We start from the raw sequence: 14237 nt of genomic DNA on the forward strand, positions 1-14237 counted from the left end.
AACATCCACCATCTGAGACCAACACCAACCAGTTTAACACATGAACCAAAGAACTGAGAAGGACCATTCCATTTAAGTGTGTACTATATTGTAGTAGCTAAGCTGACAAATCAGTGTTAAACCTGGATTCAAATTCTCCTGAAGCCTCCTACTAGCTCTGTTTGAGTGAGTTACTTAACCTCCGTGCAGCTTATTTGACAAGAGCACTGTGAAGGTAAAATGACTCCCTGTGTCCAGCACTGGTGTTCAGTGTTAGCAAGTGCTTTCATTGGAAGGCTTCCATTGCGGATCTGCCATCATATCCCCTGCCCCCACTAAATTTTCTCTCCTTTCTCCTTCCCTTCTAAAAATGAATTTTAGGTTGCAGCATCTGACCCTGGAAATTGCCCTGCTTCACAATCGTGGGTTTCAGGTCAACTGAGGAGTCTTGCCAAAGGCACCTGGAGAATCACAACCCCCTGGTGCCATCTCCAACTGCTCCCTGCCGGCCCAGTGGGTAACAGACCCTGGGCTATGACGGCTACCCCACTGGAGCACAGGGAGGTCTCCTGGTGCTGAGGGATCAATATGGTGGAATCAGGACCAAAGAGACGATGGTTCAAATTCCAGCTCTACTAAGAGTAAAGGGGGTATTTAACATCCACCTCCGAAGTTAGGGAGCCCTGCAGCCCCCGCTTCCTGTACAAGGACCACTTCTGCCCTCTAGTAGTCTCTCAGTGAATTGCACAGCAGATAGGGCAGGGGGAGGAGCTTGTTCCCACTTCTCAATCTACCTGATGCTGGGTTCTCAACCCTGCCCAACCCTTAACTTCCTTTTCACAAGATTCATTTTGTGTAACAATACTAATTTTTAAATATTTTAAGTACTTTTTCTGAGGTGTTGATATACAGTAAACTGCATAACTTACAGAGTACAATTTGATAACTTTGGACATATAGACATGCCTGGAATTATTATCAAAATCAAGATAGTGAACATATCCATTTCTTCCCAAGTTTCCTTTTGCTCCTTGATGACCCCCTCCTTTCCCTTCCTACTTCCCCAATTCCCAAGTACCTACAGCTCTGCTCTCTGTCATTATAGATCAGTTTACACATTCTAGTTTTGTTCAAATGGAATCACATAGATTGTGTTAGCTTTTTCTGACAAGAACAAGTACCTGAGACATGAATGAAGTATCATTTTCTAATAGTGCTGAGATTATCATTTCTGCAGTTTTTGTGCTCCTATTCATGATTCTGGAGGTACTAAAAAAAATAGTATAGTTTTGCCTCAGTTGTAAACGTAAGCTGAGGAAAACTTTGCAACATTAAATAAAGTACACATTATTCTTCTTTTTCCCTTTCCCTTTTTGGTACTGAGGATTGAACCCAGAGGTGCTTTCCCACTGAGCTACATCACCAGCTTTTTTTCATTTTTTGAGATAGGGTCTCACTAAGTTGCTGAGGCTGGTTTCGAACTCGTGATCCTCCTGCCTCAGCCTTCCAAGTTGCTGGGATTACAGGCAGGCCCAAACACCTGTGGGGAAAGGGGTTTCCCCCGGTGTGGTCCTATTCCCAGAAAGGATGGGAGGCAGAAGGATGGAGCCCTGTGTGGCCCAGCAGGCTCCCACACACTTGTCACCTCTCCTCCCAGGCCCATCTGCCATTTCCGCCTGAAGCTTGGTCAGTTTGCGTGTCTCGAACCAGCGTATTTCCAGGGGAATTATGTCACAGAACCTGAGTTCCAGAAGGCTGGAGTTGCCAGCGCTCCTGACTTCTTTAGAACAAGGAGGGGCATTAGCCAGGTGGGGCTTGAGTGTGCTTGGTGAGGAAGAGGTTCCTGCTCCAAACCGCCTTGTTCTCTAGATTTCACAGAAAGCCCTGGGCAGAGACTGGGACCTGAGGTCAGAGAGGGGCGGGAAAGAGGTAAGCTTCAGAAGGGGTGGGTGGGAACCCGCGTTCTAGGGCCACTGTCTTCTCTGAGAGAACCCAGAGGGGACTTCGTGGGTAGACCTGGAGCTCCCTTCTTCCCAGGCTCAAAGAGGGGGGTCTCTGAGGGAAGCCTCTGAGTTAGGGTGGGGAGGGTTGCGAGGGACATTCTTAAACTAAGCGACGATTTGTTATTTGCCTGAAATTCTAATTTAACTGGACATTGTGTAATTTTATTGACTAAATCGGCAACTCTGGGGTGAGGGCTGTGAGAGAAGTAAAAGAATTGTCTCCAGGCTCGGGCTAATCCAGTTTGTCATCAAGCTTCCTGCCTCTCAAACTCAGCACCTGCTGATAATTCTTGCTCAAACCAATCTATGATGGCTACAAAATGTTAATGGGTACAGGGCTTCATTTGGGGTTGATAAAGATGTCCTGAAATTGATTGTGACAATAGTTTCATATGTCTGGAATTGAATTGTATACTTTTGATAAATTATCTATTGAATTGTATACTTTCAATAAATTAATTATCCATTGTGCCTTATAGCTCAATGAAGCTGATATAAAAACACTGTTCAAGGTCTTCTTGCGCTGGGTCGCGCTGCAGGTGACGGCGCCCGGAGGCTGTCGGGAAGTAGGCGGGGTGACGTGTGGTTGACGAGCTCGGCGGCGTGTTTGCTGAGATCTGTGGCCGGCGGCAGCTGGTGCGGGGGGTTGCCGAGAACGCGAGGTGGAGCGGGGCGGTGTGTGGCCGGGGCCATGACGGGCAATGCCGGGGAGTGGTGCCTCATGGAAAGCGACCCCGGGGTCTTCACCGAGCTCATTAAAGGATTCGGTTGCCGAGGAGCCCAAGTAGAAGAAATATGGAGTTTAGAGCCTGAAATTTTTGAAAAATTAAAGCCAGTTCATGGCTTAATTTTTCTTTTCAAGTGGCAGCCAGGAGAAGAACCAGCAGGCTCTGTTGTTCAGGATTCCAGACTTGACACAATATTTTTTGCAAAGCAGGTAATTAACAATGCATGTGCCACTCAAGCCATTGTAAGTGTGTTATTGAACTGTACCCATCAAGATGTTCATTTAGGAGAGACATTATCAGAGTTTAAAGAATTTTCACAAAGTTTTGATGCAGCTATGAAGGGTTTGGCACTGAGCAATTCAGATGTGATTCGACAAGTACACAACAGTTTTGCCAGACAGCAAATGTTTGAATTTGATGCAAAAACATCAGCCAAAGAAGAAGATGCTTTTCACTTTGTCAGTTATGTTCCTGTTAATGGAAGACTGTATGAATTAGATGGATTAAGAGAAGGACCAATTGATTTAGGTGCTTGCAATCAAGATGACTGGATCAGCGCAGTACGGCCAGTCATAGAAAAAAGAATACAAAAGTACAGTGAAGGTGAAATTCGATTTAACTTAATGGCTATTGTGTCTGACAGAAAAATGATTTATGAACAGAAGATAGCAGAGTTACAAAGACAACTTGCAGAGGAGGAACCTATGGATACAGATCAGGGTAGTAATATGTTAAGTGCTATTCAATCAGAAGTTGCCAAAAATCAGATGCTTATTGAAGAAGAAGTACAAAAGTTAAAAAGATACAAGATTGAAAATATCAGAAGGAAGCATAATTATCTGCCTTTTATTATGGAATTGTTAAAGACTTTAGCAGAACACCAGCAGTTAATACCTCTTGTAGAAAAGGCAAAAGAAAAACAGAATGCAAAGAAAGCTCAGGAAACCTAATGAAGAGGATGCTTTGGGATGTGTACACATTTCTGCTTCTACACTTATTTTCATGGCACCATTAAGTATAAGGAACTTTGAGCAACATCCTAATTGACTCAATGCACGTTTGGCAATAGTACCAGTCTGTCTTGTCTTTAATGCATGGATTAATAAACTTTTCCCCTACCTGCATCATGTGCATGCAGTGCATATTAAATAAAAATAATACTGAGAGTGCTTGCCCAAATTCCGTTTTTTTGACATTGGATCTGAGAACTCTTATTGGTATTCTGGATTGATAACTACAGTATGAACCTAGAAAATGCACAAATGATATTCTTTACCTGTAATGTTCTGATTAATCTTTTGATTTTTTTTAGCTTAAAATTTTTTGATTTTTAAATGTTAAATCTTAACTAAATCTTCTGTTTCTTCTTATCATTAATGGAAAAAATCAATATTTCTGTCTTTGACATGTGTTTTGAGAATCTTAAAACTAAAAATTTCCTCTTATACCACTTATTTGATTTTAATGCAGATCATTTGAAAAGAGCAAAAGTAAAATTTTTAGTGATTTTCATTGTTGCCAATAGAAAAGGTAATAAGCATTGCAATTTTATTTTAACAAACTTTCTTCAAGTGTTTGGGGTTATTTTTTAAACCATAGATTTATTGTAGGAAGATCTGAATATTATGCCTCAAAACAAAATTTCAAGTTAAGAACAAATTGTAATTCTTAAAGAGTTTTGGTATTATTACCAATTTGGCAACCTTGTCAAGTTGTTAAGGTGAGTTTTTATGGAAAATTTGAGGTTTGACAATTCAGGTTATCTGCTTTAAAAAAAAGATGACAGTGGTGATAGAGGATCCTCTGTGCCAATTTGAACAAAATTAGTATAGCTCAGTTTCCAAGAGCCATGTAATGTACAATTTGCTCACAAAGATTTTTTTTGGTGGGGGGAGTTGTTTTCATTTTTATTTTATAAAGTACTACTGAACTATATTCTTGCTTGTAATTTTCTTTTCCAAGTAAACTCTAAATGAAATTTTATAAAACTTCTTTTTATAAAGGAAATAACCCACTTTTTTCTTTACCAAGCACATTTTTGAAATTGATATGTGAGTTTTTAACATTTTATTATTTATTGTAAAATAAATTTAACATAATTTATTTTATTAGGTGGAATGTGTACCTATCATCCAGCTTCAACACATGAATTTTTTATGATTGTTTTAAAGCTTACTAATTGTGGTATTATTAAATGACTTAGAATTAATGCAGGGGAGACCTGTGGTAAAATTGAGTAGAAAAATTAATGAAATATTTTTCATATATAATTTCAGTTGAAAGTACTAAAAATATTTAGTTTTTCAGTTATTTGTGAGTAAATATATTTTGCTCTTGATATGGTAGTAATTATGGAGTGTTTCAAAACTGTGATACAATTTTAAAAAATGGTTTTCTAAGGATGTTCTTAGGCTCATCTCAATCTCATTCATTTATTTCAATTTAATTTCTATATTTTCTTTTATTGAGGCTTAAATTTTGTAAAGCAATGCCAGGATTATTGTAAAAAGTAGTATCAGTAATCAGATAAATCAATGGAATAAAAGACAGGACCTAAAAACATTAATTTTTATCTGATCACTTGATTTTTACAAAGGTGTCAAATAATCAAACAGGAAAGGAGAGTCTTCAACAAATGTAGGTAGGATAGTAGAGCTGAATATCCACTGAGGAAAAAAGGAATCAAGAGTTCCCTATCTCACAAAAAATTATTTGAGTTGAATCATAGATGTTTTTGTAATAGCTAAAAAATATAAGTCTTTTTTTCCCAGAAAACATTGGTGCATATCTTTATGACTTGAGAGTAGCCAAAGGTTTCTCGGGTCATAGAACACATTAACCATAAAAGATCCAGGATTAGGTTTCATCAAAATTAAAAACTTGTCATTGAAAGACACCTTTAGCAAGAGTAGCTTGCATAGAATGACATCTTTAAAAGAGCTTTATAAATTTAGGTTATAGGTATAAGGATTTCTTAAAAATTTAATTTCTTATAAAAGTCCATGATAGGATTTCCATAGTTTAGGAATGGTTTATCTGCTGCTTCTTTAATGATTGCAAATGCATTGTGATACTTCATGTTTTTTTTTTTCTGCTTGTGAATAAAGAAGTATGACTTGTCCTTGTCTTGGTCCTATATATCGCTGGTTTGAAACTAAATCTGGAAGCTAATGAGTAGAGAAAGTGGAGGAATAAAGAGCAATCCAGAAAAAGAAAAAAAAAATAAATAAAAACACTGTTCAAGGTTTGGCCAGCCGATGGACCTTTGAGCTAGCCCTTAAGTCTGACATTCCTCAATCCATATTTTGAGCACTTCCTTACTTGTTCAGTTCAAGACATTTCAGAATTATCTCATACCCTTTCCTGCTCTAGCTTAGGAATTGCCATACTCCTAGGAATCCTGGGCTCATTTTGTGGGAAATGTGAAACCAAGACCTGGGCATTTATTATTTTATTTAATCATCATGTCTTCCCTATTAAGTAAGTATTAACATATCTTCATTTTATAAGTGAAATTAAGTGTATTGCCAAAGTCACGCAGCAACCCAGCCTTTGAAAGCAGGTGGTGTGCATCCAAAGCCCTTTCTCCAGTGTGAGCCTGGTTATTTGAACAACCATGTCACTCTGACTTGCTTTAAGTTACCACATTGGAGTGGAAACAAAAGGGTCGAACCTTCAACCAGCCCACCCCACATAAGGCAGAGTATGTGTCTAAGGGTGAGGGGTGGGGGAGGAACTCACCATCCAGTGTCCTAACTCTTTTCTTTTTATGGACCTAATATCTTTATTTTTTAATGTGCTGCTGAGAATTGAACCCAGTGCCTCACACATGCAAGGCAAGCGCTCTATCACTGAGCCACCACCCCAGCCCCAGTGTCCTACCTAACTCTTATTCTGAAAGGACATGCTCAAATAGACATGCACAAATGCCAGTGAAGCATAGTTTTCATCAATCTCCCTCCTAGCCGCAGGACCCAAATGTGGTTGGTACCTGAGTGTCTAGTACAGAACGACCTACAAAGGAAATCAGATTGGCCTTGGTTTTTAACTATCAAAGCTGAGAAAAGGGTACATGGAGAATTATTAGAGTCTCTTTTTGTAAATCTTTAAATTAAAATATATTTATAAAACAATAGATGAAAGGAAAGAGACTGGGAATAGTGAGCAAGGAAATTTATTCTCTCCAGATTCTCCAGGTTCTAAAGTGAAAACCGGCAAGAAGTCTGTGAGACAAGACCTGTAGGCCCTACTGGACACCCTTTCCCCTCTGAGGATGACCAGGGTGCTGCACATCACTGTGGCCTGCTGCCTCCTTGTCATAAATCAGGCCACTCGCATGCATCGCTGTGAGTTGGCCAGGGTGCTGTACAAGAATGAATTGGATGGATATGAGGGTTACTCCTTGAATGACTGTAAGTGCCATGCTTTTTAGCCATCTTTCTTTCTCTCCCATTCTTCTTTTCAAAGCCAGGAAGCTTTTCCCAGCATTTCACATTCCTGCAAAAATTATTAATTGAACACTTATTATATATCAAGAACTGTTTCAGAGTCTAGGGATACAAACAAATCCACTTCCCTACACACACACACACACACACACAGTATTACATCTGGTAGCGATAAATGCATGAAGAAGAATAAAGTAGTAGGGTGTGTGACAGGTGACACTGACTGTTCTGGATGGAGAACTTAAGGAAAAACTCTCTGAGGAAGTGACATTGAGCAGTGCTTAATGAAATGGAAAATCTGATCAACCAAATGCCAGAGGAAGAAAATTCCAGACACAGGAAATGGCTGGTGCAAAGGTTTCATGTCTCTGTGTGGCAGGGACATCTCCCTTTTGGTCTGGAATTTGTGCAACTGTCTTGCAACACTTTCTCTTTTTTACATTGCTTTGTGGTTTTTAAGGTACATATTATCATTCTTATACTAAAATTTCCTTGAAAGCAACATCTATAGTTGACCCAGTTAATTTCCCTTGTTAGGCTTTGCATATTTCCTGACACACAGTAGATATTTAAGAAATCAGAAAGCATGGGTGGATGGTAGGGTAATGAATGGCTGGTTATATTGATTGGTGGCTGGAGGGACCAAAGAATAAGATGAGATGCCCATGATCATTTCCAGCCCTCCAGTTCCATCTAGCCTCCCAGATCTTGTTCCTTTCCTCTGAATCCTTGTCCTCCTTTCTATGCCATCTCTCTCCTACTCAGCTAGGTCCTCCCTAAATCCTGATTCTCTTCTCCCCATCCTAAGGGATTTGCCTGGCTTTTGTGGAAAGCAAGTTCAACGTCTCAAAGATAAATGAAAATGCAGATGGCAGCACTGACTATGGCATCTTCCAGATCAACAGCCACTACTGGTGCAACAATTATCAGAGTCACTCAGAAAACTATTGCGATGTGGACTGTGAAGGTTTGGCCTGGGTCCCAGGGTGGGAGGGATGAGAGAGGAGACCAGGCTGTACTCACAGGACTTCTCTTCCTACCCACAGCCTGGGCACGTCCTTAGAGAGTTCTAAGAGTCAGGGAATCCCTTTACTGAGCAGAGGCTTGGTTTACTGGCCCTGTTACCCATCCAGTCAAAGGATTCTACAGATCCTGAAGCACCAAAGTTGGTTGTACTTTACATGCTTACCTCATTCTATCCAAATTTCCATGCCAGTTTTCCATTCAAAACTGTTTGTGATTCCCACTTTACAAATGAGGAAGCTGAGGACCAAAGGGAGAACTGAACCTGAGGTGATGGGATGCTTATTATCCCATCGACTTGTGAAGCTGAGGCAGGAGGATGGCTTGAGCTCAGGAGTTTGAGGCCAGCCTGGGGTGACATAGTGAGACATCATCTCTGAAAGAAGAATGGCATTGAATGCAACTTGTGGCTTGAAGGCTCAAGTCTAACCCTTCAGTAGTATGCAGGGATACCAGTCTGACCAAAGGCCAAGTGTAAACTCCTCACCTCAGAGGTGATCCAGGAGACGTGACAAGGCCCAGGACTCTGCCCCTTACCTCCTCATTACTCTAATATTTCTGGAATCTTCACCTAAAGAAATATTAGGTTCTAAGAAATAAGAGTTTCCCTCATTAGGCAGGATTTTACCTTGATTCTGGGCTGCCTCTTTTGGTATTTCTTTTCCCTGGAAACCCTGAAAACTTTGGGGGAACCACCGTCTACCCTGGCTAGGAAGAATGGTAGTGGACAGGCCCAAATAGTGTCCCTCCTGCTTCTCCTGCCCACAGCACCAGCTACGCCCAATCTCTAGTAGTCATTATAAGAGCGTCTAAAAGAACCCTGGGAGGGAGTTCTAATGTGGATGAGTTCAAGCCCAGGTGGCAGATCCTGTGCAAGGAAGGCCAGAATCTGCCTCCGTCTTTATGATTGTCCTCTGTACTCTTAACAAATGTTCTCTTTCCCCCTGATAGATCTGCTGGAACCGGATCTTATCTCGAGCATCAACTGTGCAAAAAAGATTATATCTGGACAAAGGGGGATGAGGAACTGGTGAGGAGAGAATAATGGGCAGGACCCCAAGGAGGAGGAGTGGCAGAGAAAGAGGCCATGGGAGAGGCTCCTGGGGGCACTTTCTTGTAGAAGTCTAGAAAAATGTGGGATAGTGATCTGGCTTGGAAATCTGAGAAGACTTGGGTTTGGTCCATTCTCTGATATTATATTAAACAAAACTATTTTGATTGCAGTAACAGAAAACAACTTGAGCTAGCTGAGGGAAATTTATTCTGACAGGAGAAGGTGTCTCACTGAGCCCACTGAAAAGGTGCAAGCTAGACCTCAGAAAGAGAATGCAAATAGGACTGGAAACTGCCAGAAGCTTTCCATGGCAGGTTTCTGTGTCTGTTGGTGAGTTCACTTCACTAATCTCTATGTAGACCTGCTTCCTCTGCCCCCATCCACAGGCCTATCAAAGTTCCAAGTTTATGAGCTGAAGTCATAAGCAATTAGAAGGAGTGGCTAGACTCAGTCCTAGTCCAAGTTCTACGACAGAGAATCTGATTGGTTCAGTTTGGACCATGGATGTTCTTCCTTGGTCCAATCAGCTATAGGCATAGGAAGATTTAAGCAATACAAACATAGCTGCCAACAGGTAGGAGCTGCTCAGTTGGGTAGACATCCTCAAAGCTTCCAGCTCCTCAATGGTAGACGTTCACTAACCTTTTCTGTGCTTCACACTGGACATGCAAATGGTTGCCCCTGCAAGGTTTCTGAGTTCCTTACAGACTCAAACACCTTAAAAAATGAGACATTGATGAGTATCCAGGCTGATCCTTTCTGAAAGAGTCAAAGGTTGCACGTGGGATTTTCTTTTCTTTTTTCCTTCCTTTTCAAGTAATTCTTAGTCTTGTAAAACAGTACTGTCCATTTTTGGAGGGAGATGAGGATTTGAAAATATAGAAGCATTCTGAATGAGGAAAGAGGGAAAGGACAAGAGAGGAGGGAAATTCAAAGGAAGAATTAAAGAAGCCTGGAAAACAAGCTAGAGAGCAAGTAATGAAGGGAATTATTGCTGTTGCTCTGCAGGGAGACTCACCAGGAACTGGGACAGGTGAATGGAGAAGATGCTGCTAAGTGGGAAGCAGGACCTATGTATTTTTTTTCTCCACACTAGGTACACGCTAAGCCTCGCTCCCTCCCCATTTTAACATACAGAAATAAAACTAAACTCCAATAATCACAGACTGAGATATCCCACAGCTTCAAAAATCAGGTAAGATTTGGATCTAAATTACTAGATATAGGAAAGCATTTTTTATTACACAATACACAGACACTGGAGAAAACTACAGACAACACCATTCAGATGATTAAGGTGATTATCATTATTATTTATTTATCTGGTACTAGGGATTGAACCGGGGCACTTAGCTACTAAGCTACATCCCCAATCCATTTGATTTTTTATTTTGAGACAGGGTCTTGCCGAATTGCTTAGTGTCTGAGACTAGCTTTGAACTTGCAATCCTTCTGCCTCAGCTTCCTGAGCTGCTGGGATTACAGGTGTGTACCACCATGCCTGGAAATTATTATTAATTCTAGGTTGTGGGCCGATTCAAATATATCCACTCACCTTCAGTGGTAGGTAGCCTCTCACATCTCCCTCTACAATACAGTTCAATCCTCCTTTTAGAGTCTAGGATTATAATGTTGAAAGAAGAGTGTACTCAAAGAAAGTCTATAGAGTTTACCTTAATGATCCTTTTTGACCATCCATTGAAACCAAAGTAGTAATTTGCCAGTTTTTGGCATTGTGAACTGTTCAGGGCAAAGGCTTGATGTTGAACTACCTTATATCTGGTGCCAAGACGAACCTAAAGTCATAAAAGAGATGCACAAATATCATAACCTGCCAGAGATTTTATCTTGGATACACCTGACATTCATTGATACTGAATTCATAGAGTGACTGTTAAAATTAAATGGGATAGAAAGAGGGGTTGGAACTGTGACTCAGTGATAGAGCACTTGCATAGCATGTGTGAGGCACTGGGTTTGATCCTCAGCACTACATATAAACAAACAAACAAAAAAAACAAACAAATAAATAAAGTGTCCATCTACAACTGAAAAAAGAGTTTAAAAAAAGGGCTGGGATTGTGGCTCAGCAATAGAGTGCTCGCCTAGCATGGGCGGGACCCGGGTTTGATTCTCAGCACCACATAAAAATAAAGGCATTGTGTTGTGTCCATCTATACCTCAAAAAATAAATATTAAAAAAAGAGTTAAAAAAGATTAAATGGGGTAGAAGAAACATTTTAAGTATTGCATTCCTAATAAGCCCTAAACAAATGTTATTTTATTATTTCTAAGCCACAGTACTTTGCTTCATCATTTTCAGGACCCCTGATTAATTGGAAGGTTCCTCTGACCTCTGGTGGTGATAAGTGATAATGAAATCAACTAAGGGAGTCCTGCAGAAAAATTATAGAATTGTGAGAGAGCAAAGAAAAAAATTTTTTTTTTAAAGAGAGAGTGAGAGACAGAGAGTAAAGAGAGAATTTTTTTTTAATATTTATTTTTTAGTTATCGGCGGGCACAACATCTTTGTTTGTATGTGGTGCTGAGGATCGAACCCGGGCCGCACGCATGCCAGGCGAGCGCGCTACCGCTTGAGCCACATCCCCAGCCCAAGAGCAAAGAAATTTTATTTTGCACCAATAAAAATATGGAAAAATAAATTATTTGTCTACCCATCATGTAGCTCCTGCTTGAGAATATGACTTAAAAAGCAGTTTAGATGAACTGCACTCACCAAGTTACAAACCTATATTAGAGGTGAGACTACACATACCTCTATGAATGTTACAGGCCACTAAAATGATTAATAATGGTTCAGCTGCATTAACAACCTTCTCCGAGAATGTAAATACCTCCTGAGTGTTAGCTATTTCCTTGTGAAGATGAAAGCTCAGGGGTTCCATAGTCAGTGTAGCCATGATTGAAAACAACCAGTGGGCTGGGTGCGGGGTTCATGCCTGTAATCCCAGCAGCTTGGGAGGCTGAGGCAGGAGGATCACGATTTCAAAACCAGCCTCAGCAACTTAGCAAGGCCTTAAGCAACTCAGCAAGACGCTGTCTCAAAAGAAAAGAATTAAAAAAAAAAAAAAAAAAGGGCTAGGTGGCCTGGTGTTATAGCTCAGTGGTAGACCACTTTCCTAGCATGTGTGAGGCACTGAGTTTGTTTCTCAGCACCACATATAAGTAAATAAAGATTCACTGACAGCTAAAAATATTTTTTTTAAAAAAAAAAGGGCTGGGAATATGGCTCAGTGGTTGAGCGCCCTGGTACCATAAAGAAAAGAAAAGAAACCAGTGTTATTGAAAGACTTCAGCATTTCATCATGTATCATTCTTAGAAAAATGAAACTCTAAAACTGCTTTTGATTATAGGGGATTTATGGACTTCCTGACCCATTGTTTGAAGTTTAGAGAGTAGAATTGAGACCTCTCAAGGGACTACTGTAGTTACAGACTCAAAAGAGGAGCTAGTCCCTTTCCAGAGTTAGAGAAAGTGGGCTGCTTGTCTTTTTAGATTTTCCCTCAAGTAGGATCACAGAGATTTGGCAACAGAGTAACTACAGCCTTAGGTTTGATTGTGTTGTAGCTTTGAGAACTATTATGCCTCCAAAATGTGGTGTGTTACCTAAATCTCAACATCTCCCTATACTCAAGTAGAATATTTTGCTGAAGAACCTTTCTGTAAATCAATTATATGAAAGCCCTTAACTAGGGAGTAAGTTGCCAAAGTAATTTCTAGATTAGGCATTATTTACTATGTATAAGATATTTGGGGGAGGCACAGAAATATGTTTTATGCGGGGGGCGGGGGGATTAATTTGGAGATTTTCAATTATATGACTCTCTTCAAAAATGTGGGGTGTTTTATTTTGAAAAGGCAGAGGAAGTGGGTTGCATTCTGAAACAGTATTTTAAGTTATTTCCATGTAAAAGTTTTAGTTCAATTTAAATAAAACCAGTTAAGGAAACTTAACTTTAAGAAGTCTCACTTCCTGTGAAATGTGAAAGGAAGTAAGTCCACACTGACTGTAGAAATCCCATTATAAGAGCAGATCCACCCCTTAAGGAGGTGACTTTGAAAACCATTACTATGTGCTCAGCCATATGCAAGGCACTGGGAATAAGAAGATGACACATCTTTATGCACTAGGGTTGTGTCAGGTAATAAGTAATAAAACAGATTACTATAAGGGCTCTGAAAAAAAGTCATTTGGGTTCTAGTCTTAGTAGTGTTTCAAGAAAACTATTTAAGTTGCAGGCTTTAACATCCTGCCTTCTCTAGATATGTGCACAAGAGTCACCTTTAGGGGCTGGGGATGTGGCTCAAGCGGTAGCGCGCTCGCCTGGTATGTGTGCGGCCCGGGTTCGATCCTCAGCACCACATACAGAGAAAGATGTTGTGTCCGCCAAAAACTAAAAAATAAATATTAAATAAAAAATTCTCTCCTCTCTCTCTCCTCTCTCAAAAAAAAAAATAAAAAAAAAGAATCACCTTTAAAAAAGTGGTGTTGTCACGCCTACCTGAGCCAAGGTGGGAAGGAGATGTTTTCCCATGCCAGTGTAAAGGGCTGTCCACACGGATTCACACCCCTTTCTCAGACTGAATTGCCCACTGCCTAAAACCCCTCCTACAGAAATTTCGGAGTCATCACTGATTTCAATGGTAGCCCCAGCCTAACAGAGTGATGAATTAATTATCAAACATGAAATAGGATAGAGAGTTTAGAGCAAATGGCAACATTTTGGAATAAATAACCTTAATATGTAGTCTGCCTGTTAACCTAACTGGCCCTCGTTTTACAGGTCACTTGCTTCTCTTGGAAGCAGTATAGCCAAGGGGAGGAAGAATATCTCTGGGATTTCAGCCTGGAAGAGGAAGAATTCAGGCCGCCAGAACTGGACTAGCACTACTGAATATCCCCAGAGGCTCAGACCTGTGACTTCCTTGGGAATCTCTGCTGCCCCCCACCCAATGGGCTGCTAGAGTCCTGGTGCCACC

At 40.5% G+C, this 14237-nt stretch overlaps 1 protein-coding gene across 1 annotated transcript; it reads left to right on the plus strand.

Annotated features, from left to right (window-relative positions):
- Window positions 1-2575: 2575 nt before the first annotated feature.
- On the plus strand, window positions 2576-3879 carry LOC124077081 (ubiquitin carboxyl-terminal hydrolase isozyme L5). The gene has a single exon (XM_046421328.2). It carries the CDS (start codon window positions 2674-2676, stop codon window positions 3658-3660), a length of 987 nt encoding a protein of 328 aa, XP_046277284.1. The 5' UTR covers window positions 2576-2673; the 3' UTR covers window positions 3661-3879.
- Window positions 3880-14237: the final 10358 nt, after the last annotated feature.

The sequence above is a fragment of the Marmota monax genome, unplaced genomic scaffold, assembly GCF_021218885.2.
Source record: "Marmota monax isolate L192 unplaced genomic scaffold, Marmota_monax_Labrador192_F-V1.1 WCK01_AAM20220418_F8-fsc00322, whole genome shotgun sequence".
In the NCBI taxonomy this organism is placed as follows: domain Eukaryota; kingdom Metazoa; phylum Chordata; class Mammalia; order Rodentia; family Sciuridae; genus Marmota; species Marmota monax.

Excerpts from the sequence above, each read along its gene's own strand:
- LOC124077081 (XM_046421328.2), top strand. The coding sequence starts at position 2,674 with ATGACGGGCAATGCCGGGGAGTGGTGCCTCATGGAAAGCGACCCCGGG.